Below are 14,860 nucleotides of genomic sequence, written 5' to 3'. Positions count from 1 at the left end.
AAAAAAAAAATTTTGTGCTTTTATCAGAAAGTAAAATAGATAGTGGCCAGGCAGAATTGCCCACTATTCTCATTGATTTCAATCATTAGGAGAATATTTGCTATTTTTCTGTTGTTAAAGAATTTATTTATTTGAGAGAGTGAGAGAGAGCGTGCGCAGAAGTGGGGGGAGGGGCAGGAAGAAGCAGGCTCCCTACTGAGCTAGGAGCCCCTGACATGGGGAGAGGTGGGACTCCATCCCAGGACACTGGGATCACGACCTGAACCAAAAGCAGATGCTTAACTGACTGAGCCAGGAGTCCCTCTGCTATTTCTTTTAACTGACTTAGAAACTTATTTTTCAGAATTAATAATTTAGTCATAAATTAAGAGATTAAGAACTGTGGAGAATAAGACCTAGAGACCACATAATCAGAATTCTCTTCATTGTAAATATTTTTAAACAAATGGACAGATAGGGAGTTTCTCAAGTTAAGATCTGGAAATGATCTATGAAGCTGCTTCATTCATCTGGAGCTTGGTTGCTCCAGTTGTGGTAATCTGACATAAAGGAAAGCCCCTGTGTTTCAGAATGGAATGCTTCAGCTTCACTGAAAGTGGGAGTCTCATCCTCTGACCCTGTATATGAGATCTTCCTACCATTTCTTTATATCTTGGCTGCCCCTGTCTTACTGGTGTTACATAATTTTCTCTTTAGAAACTGTCAGGTGTTCATTTATTTTATGTCTTTTTATGCCTTTGTTTATATCATCTTAGTTTAATAAGGTAAATTTATATGTTAGATGGGTGGGTGGGTACATAAGTACGTTTTTTGGTGTACATTTCCATCTGGTGAGGGCCAAGTATGTGCCAGGCCCTCTTCTAGTCATTTTAGATATTGCAGTAAATTAGACTGGGAACCTCTGTCATATGGTTTATATTCTAGTTGGGAGACAAGTTAAAAAAAATTAAGTTTCATAATGTGCATGTCAGTATGGGTGTAGGGGGCTCTCTGAGAAAGTGAATTTGTACTGAGCGCTGATAATAAGATGGAACCAGCTCTATACAGATCTGGTAGGAAGAATATTCTAGTAAAGGAACAGCTCATTGAAAGACCCTGTGGCAGGAACAAGACACGATAAGTGGGGCAGGATGGGAGTCAGGTTAGTGAGAAGATTCTGAATGAGAAAGGGTAAGAATGAAGAACATAGGTGAAGGACAGGTGATGTTGCCCATGGTAAGAAGGATGTTCTTACCAACAGCAATAACATTGTACTTAAGTTTAACAAATAATCCATACTTACAGACTAGTTCTAATGTCTCCAGAAAAGAGGTGAGATTGTCATTATAAAGGATTGTAAGTAGAAAAGCATTTACTTGACAGTATTTAGGGTATTTTCCAAAATGTGGCTTCATCATAGATCCAAGATTATTTCAAAAATATTTGAAGGCGTATATTCCCCAAAAAGATCCATTCTAAATATTCTCTAATTCTATACTAACTACCCTTTCCTCTATTTTTTTTTTTAAGATTTTATTTATTTATTTGACAGAGCGCACAAGTAGGCAGAGACGGGGAAGCAGGTTCCCCGCCAAGCAGAGAGCCTGATGTGGGGCTCAATCCCAGGTTCCTGAGATTCTGACCTGAGCTGAAGGCAGAAGCTTAACCCACTGAGCCACCTAGGCACCCTCCTCTATTTTTTTTTTTTTTTTTAAGATTTTATTTATTGAGAGAGAGTGTGTGGTACAAGTGGGGTGGGGGAGCAGACAGAGAGAGAGAGAGACAATCTCAAACTAGTGCAAAGCCCGTGGCAGGGCTCTATCTCACAACCCAGAGATCATGATCTAGGCTGAAATCAAGAGTTGAACCCTCAACTGACTGAGCCACACAGGCTCTCCTTCCACTATTTTTTTGTAATGCATCCATCCATTCATTCTTTCTTTCTTTCTTTCTTTCTTCCTATTCAGACTTGGAGAAAGTATAGCAGCAAACAATGCCTATAGACAACAGGAAACAGAACATATGCCCAAGAGAATGCCCTTGCAATCTCTAAATCACAGTCTTCCAACATCAGTAAAATGTTTAACTCCTCCACTTTTGAAAGCTAGAGTTCCAGGATTGAACATTGAGGAATTAATAGAGAAACTTCAGGCTGGAATGGTGGTGAGTGGTAAATAACCATTATAAATGGGATTCTGCCTGGTACATACCAACTAAATATCACTCCTGATTATAACATTTATTTAAATAACTTAAGATGCCAATTTGATCAATGAAACCTTATCTTTTAATATGAAAATAACAACATTCTAGAAAGTTTGGAAAGAAAGAAAAAAATTAGCTATAAAATTCCCACATTTTAACACCAATCATTTTCCCCCTAGTCTTCCCCCAGTTAGTCCACCCTCATCCTCTCCCTCTGTTTAAGAAATATATCCCACAAGCATATCAAGTCCTACCCAGATACTCTTCTGCAATAGCCAGGTTAGTGAAATGTTTGTGAACTGCCTAATACAGGATTATTTTTTTTTACTTTGTTACCATTAAGTTTTAATGATTTGGTTTCACACTAGGCATTTTTTTTTTATTGTGTTGAGTGTTAAAATTTCTGATTTTCTGATTTTTGACTGTTGTATTAAAACTTAGGTAAAGGAACAAATTAATGATGTGAGAATATCTGACATAATGGATGTATATGAGATGAAACTGTCCACATTAGCCGTGAGTACAAGCTTATTTTAACTATACATAACAGTTGAGCTTTAATAGATGTTTTTCTGGTAAGTGATAAAGATAAATGGTTTGTCTTCTTACAGTCCAAAGAAAGCAGGCTACAAGATCTTTTGGAAGCAAAAGCTCTAGCCCTTGCACAGGCTGATAGACTGATTGCTCAATATCGCTGTCAAAGAACTCAAGCTGAGACAGAGGTGTGTACAATATAAAAACTTATCTGATATGTAGAAAAATAAATGAAGCAGAACATGTACGAAATTTTAGTTTTATTTTTGTTAGTGTTTGAAGTAAACTGTTCTCAGCGTTTCACTACTCTCTCCATCTTGAAACCTTCCCCCTTTAATTTTGGTCACCCCAATATCTTCTGATTTTCTTTCTACGCTAAATGGATATTCTTTTTCTATATCCTTTAAGGACTTCTATTCCTCCACTCAACCCTTAAATGTTGGGTTTTCCTGGCATTATGTTCTAAGTCCTTTGCCCTTCCTTAAATAGTCCAGGGATTCAGTCATTACCAGAATGTTAATGTTACCAGTTTTATATGCTGAGCCCAGATACTTTCCACTAAGCATTAATGCTTCCTGTATAGCTCTTTTTAAATATATAGCAAATACTTCCCATTCAGTATGAACAGTCCTGAACTCATCACCCATTTCAAAAATTTACTCTTTTTTATATATTCCATCTTGTTCTGAAGAGTTCTAGATAAAAATCCTGGAAATCATACAGTTTACTTCCTACAATTAGTCATTCACCAAATCCAGTTGATTCTACCTTCTAAATATTACCTTTTCCTGCCTGTTTCTTCTTGCTACTATTTGCTACAGGTCAAATTCTTTTCATTTTTTATATGAATCATAGCAAATCCTCCAGTTAGTCTTTTTAACTTCAGTCTGGAGCCCTCTTTTCACCCACCCTCTACGTGCATCCCAAGTCATCTTTTTGTATTTGGTTCCACCCTCCCTTGTTCCCCTAAAGTGATTTCTGAGGCTGTAATCTGATTTTATTGCTTCTGTGGTATATACCTGTAGTGGCTTACCATTTTACTCAGCAGATGATTTTAAATTCCTTAGTTTGGCACATAGGATTCTAAAATTACTTTCATTCCTCATCTCCTTGCATTTCTGTGCATTCTCTGCGATCACCTATATCAGATTTCTTTGCAGTTTCTTATGCAGTTCTATTGCTCTGCAGTTAGTTGACATACTCAGGTTTCTCTGTCCTTGTATTTGCTCTTCCATGTCTAGAACACCTTTTCCTCTTTCTCTGCCTAACTCCTAATAAGCCTTCATATTTTAGTTTAAATACTTCCATTTCTTAGGAAGCTGTCTCTTGTCTTCTCCTTCCCATACATGTGAAAATTATACAACCCTGCTCCCCACCCTTGATGTTCGAGATAGTTTCGGTATCTCTAGGCCCCAGCAAGCACAGTACTTGGCACATGGTAGGTGCTCAGAAAGTCTGACATTGTGCTGTGCGCACATATACACACAATATGTACATTAGGAGTGAGAGCTTACTGCAGTAATATGAAATTCCTAGCAAATATAAACAGAGTCTCAACAGTTTGATATCATTTATGATGAACTGTAATAAAGTCATTTGATTTTTGAGAGGTATTAAAGTCAGTGACACATAAAATACCTTTAGAGTCTTCTCAGAGTATTCATATTTGAAAAATATGAATAAATATAACCATGTTTTCCTTTTCTCCTGTTGACGTGGATTCATTTGTCTTAACAATGTATTGGATTTATCATAAATTTCAACAAAGAAAATTAGTGATATTAAAATCATTTTGTCCTTTCCCTTCCCATAGCATTTTCTTATATTCTATGTCTGTTGGACATGTCTTGCATTTTATTGGAGAATTTAATGTTTTATCTGTTTTACTGGAAAGGTTTCTTATAAAAAATAACGCTAAATAATGGGGTATTACTGCTTTATAGACTGTTAAAAAAAAAGAGAAGGGCTTAGGTTTTTATGTGGCATTTCAATATAAGAGTATTTTTCAGGCTAAAGGGTGTTGGGGGGAGTTCACTTCTCATTCTAGTGTTCTGTTTCTTTAATGTTTCATGTCACAAATACTTTCATATTAATTTAGGCTGTATTCCCTAATTGTGCTAGCTTAATTTTAAGTGTTGCTTAAACATCTGTGATACAGTTAAGATCTTATTTTTAATATTTACCTGAAATGGGAAAACTGATTTGTGTAAACTTTATGGTTTAGTGTTGATGGCTCGCCCCAGGGACCACACATACCCTTTTAATTAAGTACAGAATGTAGACCTACTTTCTTGTTGTTATAATTGTGCTAATTTCCTTGCGTCTGGTCATGCCGAGATTTTTCTAGTCAGGACAATCTCTTAAGTAAAAAAAATGTAACAGTGTTAGATTTATTAGAAGTAGTTAATAAGTATATGTGACTAATAAAACTTTATATAACCAAATAGATGCTTGCCTCTTAGATATTTAGTAAATCTTTTAAATTGTAGAAATTGAGCCAGCAATACACATGGAAGTAGAAAAGTCTGTGTTCTGTTTGGTTTTGTTTTAGGCACGGACACTTGCTGGTATGTTGAGAGAAGTTGAGAGAAAAAATGAAGAGCTTGGTGTGTTGCTAAAGGCACAGCAGGTTGAATCAGAAAGAGCCCAGAGTGATATTGAGCATCTCTTCCAACATAATAGGAAATTAGAGTCTGTGGCTGAAGAACATGAAATACTGACAAAATCCTACATGGAACTTGTTCAGAGGTAAATTAATAAAGTAAAATTTTCTGTGTTAAGTTAGGAGTGTAGAATGAACACACAGTATTTCTTTTCTGTGGTGCTAAAATCCTTTTGTAAACGTTTACATATTCTGATAATTCCATAAGTTAAGGAGTTGACAAGAAACTTACATCACAGGTAAATGAAGTATTGCTTACTCAAACTTAGGATCAAAGTCAGAAATAGAATACAGGTTTCTTTGTTTCTCTCCAGTCGACACTGCTTCTTTCATGTATTCATGCAGTCCTCAGTCATCTGGGGTTTTAATACCACAAGAACAAGTTGATCTGCTTTGTTCACTGACAAACCCCTATGGCCTGCAGCAGTACTCAGTACACAGTCAGGCATTCCATAAATGTTGAAGGACCTTAGTTGTCATAATTTGTGTTAAGTTGAGCCATATGAATTGGCCATTTCTGTACATCAAATGTGTTGAATATGAACAATTTCATATTCAATTGAACATATCCAATTTCCAGTCTCATAACACGGGAATTCATGTGTTAGTGTTTAAAACATCTCTCAGTTTGTACTCATTATTTCTCCTTAATGTCACTGAATATGGTTTACTTATATATGTGACTTTATCTGTGGAATAAATTCTTAACAGGTGAATTGTTGGGTTAAAGAATATGTGCTCTCAGGTTTTTGATGGATTGACAAGTTTCCTTTCAAAAAGGCTTACATGCCTACTAACAAAATACGAGATTGATCATGCTTTCCTCCTTTGTCATGCTTTCCTTCTTTTAATCTTTTAGGTCAATTTTAAAACTGAGATATAAAGAAGACCTGGAACAATTACAGATTCTCTACCAAACAATAAAAACATTCCAGTTAACTTGTTCTTTTTTTAATTTATAATTTAACGTTGATTAAGATTTGAAAAAATCTTCTATCTATGCTATAATATAGAGATCTAGAAGATTTTAACTCTGTAAGATCTATATGCTTATTTGCCAATCAATAAAAATGAAGGGTGGAAAACATATACATCTAGAAAATTTGTGACATTAAAATTTCCTAAACAGGATATTTTCTCCCAGCAATAACTTTCTCCAAAATCTGTTTTAGGCAGCCCTGGTAGAGTGAACTATTGGTGTTAAGTCAGGATGTGAGAAAAAGTAATAAGCATTGGTCCCCACAGAAATACGGGGTTTCCAGGAACCACGTGTACATCCCGTTGATGTTCCAGAGAGTGAGTGAGGGGCCAAGAGATAAAATTCCTGCCTTCTGGGGCCAGACAGGACAAATAATGAAGTTGGCTGGGGGAAGAAAGGTCATCGCTAATGGTAGGGACTATTTAAAGGCATTCAGATTCAGAATTGTAAAAACCACATGGGACAGATAAAACACTTCTAGGCAAATTTGGCCAGTGCTACCAGTTTGTACTTAGTGAAGTAAAAAGGACATTTTATGCCTAAAATACTTGGGCGTCAAAGTATCACTTTAGAAAGTATTTCTGTGTTTACTTTGCTAGTAAACTAAGCAGAATTGTTAGATGCAGAGCTCTGAAGAGGCAAGTGAAGTTTAGTATCTCAAACTACATCATTAATTTGACATTTTTAATTAAACATACATTATGCCCAAGGGGCTAACAATAGCAGATTTAAGTTTTATTTTTTAATAAACTACATCCTTTTACAGAAGTTTTTAAAAATTTTCTGGATCTAACTATGAAAATAACTATAATATATATAGCAAATTATGTAGAGCAATATTATCCATAAAGCTCTATCTCCATAAATATGAGGTAAATGCCCCGCACTTTTCCTTTTTATAGTAAATATTACCTCCTAAGTCAGCCAAAATAAATCTTTATGTCTTTTAGAGTTCATCTTTCTTTATGGCCTGCTTGTTCATGACATTCCTCTTCTTCAGTGTATGCAGTTTGGTTTGATGAGATAATAAACGACACTGTTTCTTTTTTCCATTAAATGTTTGCCTCCCTAAAAATATCAACTCATTTTGTCTTTTTTCAGGAATGAAACCAATGAAAAGAAGAATAAAGATTTGCAGATGACATGTGATTCTCTGAATAAACAAATTGAGACAGTGAAAAAGTTGAATGAGTCATTCAAGCAACAAAATGAAAAGTAAAATCTCTAGTTCTTAATTCTAATTATTTTGGATTATTTAAAAACAGTGATTCTCTTTATACAGAGCATTGTTTTTTATAGATAAAGTTAATAGAATTACCACTTATTTTAGATATAAAATACATATTTGACAAAATGTAAGGTAATTACTCTTCTTATTAATTTGCTCTTAAAATACTTGTTGGAAAGAAAAAGAAATGAAATACTTCCTTGATGTGTTCTTCTATATTTTTTTATAACTTCAGAACTATTGCCCAATTAATAGAGAAAGAAGAACAGAGAAAAGAAGTACAGAACCAACTAGTAGACAGAGAATGTAAGCTAGCAAGTAAGTTTTAACTTCTTATTTAATATATTGTCTATATTTTTTAACATATCTTATGTTGGTAGAAGAATCAAAGCATGATTTATTTTCTACTTCTCTCCCTTTTTTAAAGCTTAAATCACATTTTAAATAACTTTTCTTTTCTTGCCATAACATTTTACAGAAGAGTTTAGTTAGATTGATTAAATTGAAAAAGCAATATATATTTTTTTTAATCTGGGAATTCGAGGAAAGGATTGTCTTTTCAAAAGAAAGAGTTTTAAAAGAATGTAACAGCAGGTGGCAGTGCTAGGTAACTTTTAGTTACCAGCTTCTAATGGCAGTAGCTCTGAAATGATCCACAAAAACATTTTTGTTCTAACTCACTTGCCTTAGACATCTGCCTAAATAATTTTTTATATTTTTTTTATATCTTTCTAACCCTTGATCTATGAGGATTGTCTTTCCCCTCATAACTATGCATACAATATCAGGGACAGAGGAAGAGGGAAAGACATGGAGATTTGGCATTTTCTATAGAATACTGGCCCACAGGAAGAGTTTCATGGTATTTTCTATTCATCAAAACTGTGGAACTTTTATTTTCAACAAGGCATTTCTTCATCTTCCCAGTTGTCGTTCTTTTGCTCTAATTACATAGTGGTTAATTAACCTTTTCAGGGTAACATCAGTATGCAACCTCTAACCATATAGCTGACTGTTTGTTTGTTTGTTTTAAGATTTGCAACAAAAAACAAAAGTACAAGAAGAAAAAATTAAAATCTTGCAAAAAGAAAGGGAAGATAAGGAAGAAACCATTGATATCCTTAGAAAGGAATTAAATAGAACAGAACAGATAAGAAAAGAACTGAGCATTAAGGTAAGAATCTGTTGAGTTCTCATTGGTAGTAGATGAATAAGTCTGATTTTGTAAAAGAGGTGAATTTGGGTAAATTAAAGTTCTGGTTCGTTAGTAATTTTATTTAGAAGATATTATAGTCTTAGAATTGACAGTTTTTTAGTAAAGGCTCTCTCGCAGTGTGAAAACCTGATTTCCTAAAATCATGAAAAACCTATTAAATATATATTGTGTACCAGCACTTACTGCTTTTTAGTGGGCAAAGAATACATGAAGGGGTTCCCAGATCTGAAGGTCACATACAAGTGGCTGTGTTTGGCTGCCTCTCCCAGCTTTTAGGGAAAGGAATAATAATAGGAGTTCCTATTTGTTATGAACTTTATAATTTGCCAAGAACTCTGAAACATTTTTCTTAATACTCTTCTCCTTAGCAAATATATTAATATATAAGTTTCAAATGTTTTCAACCTACAAATGAAACTGAGTTTTGAGTTACTGAGGGTGTGTCACAAAGCTAATTCAGTATTCTGAATCTAAGTCCACTGTTCATTCCACTTTATCATGGTTGTTTGTGTGTGTTAGCTATCAATAGCACTTTCTGGCCCAGCTGCTGCTAGAAAGATGAGAACACACCAGGATTAAATGACCATTTGAACAACTACAGAGCACAAGTGAAGAAGAGGCATAAAATCTAATGCCACGTTTACCGATTTCCTGGTTCTCCTTTAATGTGGTCATCTTAATAGTGATTCTAAATTGTGATGTGTACTGTTTTCTGCAAAATTTCAGCTACTAATATTGACTTAAAAAGACAAATTGAATGTGTCTTTCCAATTTGTATTATATTGTTTAATAATTATTTATCTTAAGCTTACCATAAAATTTAATTGACTAAGATATAAAACATATTTGTAATGTGTCTTTTGACATAGTTGTTTTACAAATGAAAAATAAGACATCTTAAAATATCTGTGAAAGGAAGACATACTAAGTTTGTTTTCCTGGATTCCTTCCTTCCCCTACCCCCAATTCCTAGGCTTCCTCACTAGAAGTTCAAAAGGCCCAATTAGAAGGTCGTTTGGAAGAGAAAGAGTCATTGGTGAAACTTCAGCAAGAGGAGTTGAACAAACACTCTCACATGATAGCAATGATCCATAGTTTAAGTGGTGGAAAAATAAGTCCAGAAACTGTGAATCTCAGTATATAGAGGTTGCATATTTATCTTCCGGGGGAGGTGTGGTAGGGAAGGTAATTTGTGACTCCGAAACAATAGCAAATTATTATCTAATTATTAATTTAGTAAAGAATCTGATCTGATAAATATTTTTATTTGGTCTTAAAAGTTTTACTTACGGTTTCTGGCTTTCATTGCTTAAAGCTTTCTTTGGTTCTTATATTAGAATATTCTTCTTGACCTACATTATTGTTTTTCTAAGGTTTTTCCCTTTTCCTTAGTTGCTTTCCACTCCCTTCTGCTTTTTAATTTATTCTCATTTGTGATTAGATTTCAAAATCAAACTTTCTTGATGTAACAATCCTAAAGATTAAGAAATTGAAAGTAGTTATTAGTATAAAAAGAGAAAGTGTGGCATTGCCTGCAAAGTTTTTCTCTAAATAGCACAAAAGAATTCAGTAACTTTAAAATAATTTTATTTTAAAATGCAATTTAAAATTCAGTAAGATATATGGTATAAGTTCTAAATTTGAAAAAATGCAAAGAGTAGAGAAATAATGTGAAAAAATTAGAAAATATCAGATGTATTAAATGAATACGTTGTCACATTTAAAAAGTGATAATTTGTAGAATTATTTGAGATAGCCTTAGTTTTTTATTCTTTTTAAAATGTACCATGTTCTGTCCATATCATTTCTAATCAAGAATTTCTTTTGATTTGCACCAGGATAACTTGGATTCCACAATTGCTACATATTCAGACATTTATTATTTGTTAATTCAAATGTGAATTGCATTTAATATATTGTCTTTTGTTTAAATAGTTTTTAATTTGGCCATTTAATTTTAAAGCATAGGTTGAATATCCTTATTCATGTATTCTTTTAATGCAAGGGAATTTTTCAGTACTTTTCATTTGAATCAAATGGTGTAAGTAGTGTTAAAGAAGAGTTTTTATATTAATATTTTAGTTGATTTTATTGCTAGTTTCCAACCATTAATTTTGCTTGGTGTTTTCTGCCCTATTTGTATCTTCATGTGACTTAAGTGAACTTAGATTTACTTCTGTTTTTCAACTATAGTGTATCTGAATTTATGTTTAGAAATTAGACATATTTTCATAATTTGCTAATTATGTTAGGTATCAAACTCATAGTTTTATTATATACTTGAATACATTTTGTATATTTCTGCAAATTTTTTTGAAAAGCATTGTACAGAGTCACATTTTAGATTGCTACTTGTTCTATAAGGGGTTTTTTGAAATTGCAGTCATTTTCAATTTTATATGAAAAAATATTTAAATGAGTAGATATGACTGAAGAACAAAAGGCTTTGTAAAATAAAACAAGAAGTTCTGAAAAATAAAGTAATGAACCAAAACCTATAGGGAAAATCAAACTATCTATACAATGTAGACACTTTTAAGAAGACACTGAGCCTAGCCCACTGCTGCCCAGTAGAACTTCTTGTAATGTTGGAAATGTTCTATAATACACTGTCCAGTATCATAGCCTTTAGCCATAGGTGATTTTTGAGCACTTAAAATATGATTAGTTCAACTGAAGAATTTAGATTTTAACTGCCAACCTGGGGACAGTGCAGATCTAGTCCGTTCTTGTAAGTATGCATTTATATAAAACATTCAATTTGCCTATTTTTGAAGATCTATGTAGGTAGAGACTCCACATATTTGTTAGCAACCTTTTTTTTTAATACAACAATTTTAATGTGTCATTCTTGATCTCTCTAAAGAGAAATAAATGTACTTTAGCTTTAAAGGTGAGTACTAATCAACATCCCCTTCATTTTTTTCTGTTTATCCTAGTCTGTCTCTTATAGCATCTTTCATATTGTCCCTTTTAGGCTTGTGTACCTCAGGTTAAAATAACAAAGAGTGTGTGTGTGTGTGTGTGTGTGTATTTTCTTTTTTTAAAAACTTTAAGTTTGAGCCACACCATAGAGTTTTACAAATGATTTCTGTGTGTCTATGTGTGTATGACCATTTCCTAATGGAGAAAGTAGAACTAAGTAAATGTATCATTATATTAGAATTGTTCAAATTCTCTAAAAATCTTGCTATGAAGAGTTTGTTCAAGTGTACATTAGCACAGTTCCTTTTGCCATTTACATTTGCCACTTGACTAGATACAGACTTCTCTTAAATTGGACTGATTGAAGTTTATACTAAACTCTCTTTAATGTCAGGGCAAAAACAAAACAAATAATCATTAAAACTTAATGCTGTGTTTTGGGGGGAAATTGTCAGATTAGTATCCTTTTATTTGTATTTATTTGTTTTAAAGTCTAGTTATTTATGTTAAGGATATAACATAAGACTCTCTTGAGTTAGGACTCTTAGTTAAATGAGAATGTTTGACTTCCAACTTCTACCAGAGGCTCATTCACATATGTTAAGGTACTTCTAATCAAGTTATATTCCCTAAAACTCATAACCTTTAATTTGATCTGTTTCCTCTTTTCAAATAGTTACGAATTGTGTTACGGCCTTACTTCTGATTTACATACTGATGAACCAAACACATGCCCTGTTTGTGACTTAATTTATAGGAGTCAGCAAACATTTTCTATAAAGGGCCAGATAGTAAATATTTCAGGCTTTGTGAGTCATCGTGTCTCTCTTACAACTACTTAGTTCTGCAGTGGTAGCAAGAAGCAGCCCTAGACAGTACATAAATAGGCATGACTCTGTTCTAATAAAACTTTATTTACAGAATCAGTCAAGGCTTTGCTATTGGGTGTTATATCTTACGGATTAATTGGCCCTTTTATCATTAAGAAAGATGTCTTTATCTCAGTAAACTTTATCTTTGAAGGTCTGAGGTCTTTTTAAATTGGTATATGAATATAGCCACTCCAGCCTTTTTATGTTTTCTGTTGTCCTCGTATATATTTTTCTATCCATTTACTTTTAACCTGTGTCGTTATATATAAATTTACAACTGTAAATAATATATAGTTCGGTCTTGCTTTTTTTTAAATCTATCTTGACAATCACTTCAAAATCCACTTAGAGTCAATATTATACTAGTTAGTATAAAATGTAGATGCCCCGTAACTGTCTTGGTCCTTTTATGTTCTCCTCATCCTTCATGTTATAGCTGACATATATATCTATATATATTATTGAACCTGAAAACAATGTTATAATTTTTGCTCTAAATAATTATTTGGAAATACCCTGGCTCTCAACATCATATTTATACACAACAATACACATAAGTAGTATCTTCATTATAACACTATTTTTTTTTTCTTTTGAAATAATAAGTTAACTTGTAGGGAGATACTACAAATACCCTGTTTCTTCTTTCACCCACGAGTTTCAACCTCCATTGATAATTCTTGCTTGAATCAGTTATTACTCTGATGGCTGCCACTTTTGTTTCAGAAACTTTTGTTGGAAGAAAATGTAACATATTACCCATAATGATAAATAAGTGTTTTGTATTAAGAAACAAATTGTATATTTTCAGCGTTCACTGAGTTTACATTCAAGATAATTAATTTTTAAAAAATGAACAAATAAAAATATGACCTATGCCTTTAAAAGGTAGATGGTTTATTTTTTATAATATGGATAATGATTGTGCTAAGTACTTGAAATTGTATGCTTCTGTCATCCATACTTTGAGATGAAACAAAAATTTTTAAAAATCATGGATTTCTTTGAATCTGCAAATCACTTTAAAACCTTTTTTTTTTTTAAAGATTTTATTTACTTATTTATTTGACAGACAGAGATCACAAGTAGGCAGAGAGGCAGGCAGAGAGAGGAGGAAGCAGGCTCCCTGCTGAGCAGAGAGGCCGATGCGGGGCTTGATCCCAGGACCCTGGGATCATGACCTGAGCCGAAGACAGAGGCTTCAACCCACTGAGCCACCCAGGCGCCCCCGCTTTAAAATCTTAAAGTCTTACGCTGTTCAGCATTTTGTAGTTAATTGACTTTCTCCCTGTAATGCAAAGACTGAGGCTGGTTTTGTTTATATTTGCATTCATGTAAACATTTCAAAAATACCCTAAGAAAACTTAATTATCACCATGACTAAGCGGTACCATAATTATCAGAAACCAGCTTTTCTTCACATTGAACTACAAATAGCCCATCATAAACATCGTTAGATGTGAGAAGTAACTTTCCTCCCAACTAAATACATATTTTTAGTTATCTTAATTCCCCAAGGACCTAATGTTTAATGTTCTTGGTATCTCCAAAAAAAAAAAATATATATATATATATATATATATATATATATATATATATATATATAATCTTGGGATATACAGCAAAGGGCTTTTTATGTAAGGTCTAGCCAGTGCTGCATAAGAAAGTGACATTTTCAACGTCAATAGAGTAGGTTGGGTTACAGTTTTATTATGTTATTAAAAACTAATTTTCCACTAAGTAGCTGGGCATTTGGCAGGGATTTAGTAGTGAATATGATTCTCCCTCTCCATTATATTATCTACAGTACTCCAAGAATTATATTTCATCTCACTAATCTCAAAGAGCCAAAAGATAAAGGTATTAGAGTAACCTTATGCTTTCCTCAAACTTCAAATAAAAAGGCTTATGATTAGCCCTAGGAAAAGACAACACTGTTCATGTTCAATTAGGCAGGGTTTTCATTTACCCACAAATAAAGACTGGTATTAACTACTACACACTAATTTATATAAAACCCACAGTTAGTCAGAGCATGTTAGAGCTGAAAGGATTCTTAAAGAACAGTAAAGCCAGGCCCCCTGTGTTTCAAAAAGATTTAAACTTTATATTACATTTTCAGAAAAGAAGTCTGGTGATTTAAACATACTGATCAAACTACATAATGAAAAAATAAACATGGATTTTGAGCAGTTTCATTTCTAGTATTTTGTCTTAGGATGTACACTAAGAGGATATACATTACAACATGTTATTATAA

General features: G+C 33.2%; 1 protein-coding gene across 2 annotated transcripts in view; it reads left to right on the top strand.

The window, feature by feature from the left end:
- Nucleotides 1–13,487, top strand: part of CIP2A (cellular inhibitor of PP2A) — a 37,240-nt gene extending 23,753 nt beyond the window's left edge. For both annotated transcript variants that reach the window (XM_082697350.1, XM_082697349.1), the window contains exons 14-21: nt 1,947–2,142; nt 2,626–2,700; nt 2,796–2,906; nt 5,270–5,466; nt 7,461–7,574; nt 7,823–7,905; nt 8,622–8,761; nt 9,777–13,487. In XM_082697350.1, the coding sequence (XP_082553476.1) occupies nt 1,947–2,142; nt 2,626–2,700; nt 2,796–2,906; nt 5,270–5,466; nt 7,461–7,574; nt 7,823–7,905; nt 8,622–8,761; nt 9,777–9,947 (1,087 nt within the window). In that variant the 3' untranslated portion in view covers nt 9,948–13,487. The remainder of the gene's footprint in view (nt 1–1,946; nt 2,143–2,625; nt 2,701–2,795; nt 2,907–5,269; nt 5,467–7,460; nt 7,575–7,822; nt 7,906–8,621; nt 8,762–9,776) is intronic.
- The last annotated feature ends 1,373 nt before the right edge of the window (nt 13,488–14,860 follow it).

The sequence above is a fragment of the Mustela nivalis genome, assembly GCF_964662115.1.
Source record: "Mustela nivalis genome assembly, chromosome: 1".
In the NCBI taxonomy this organism is placed as follows: domain Eukaryota; kingdom Metazoa; phylum Chordata; class Mammalia; order Carnivora; family Mustelidae; genus Mustela; species Mustela nivalis.
This window is presented reverse-complemented; position numbering and strand designations above follow the sequence as displayed.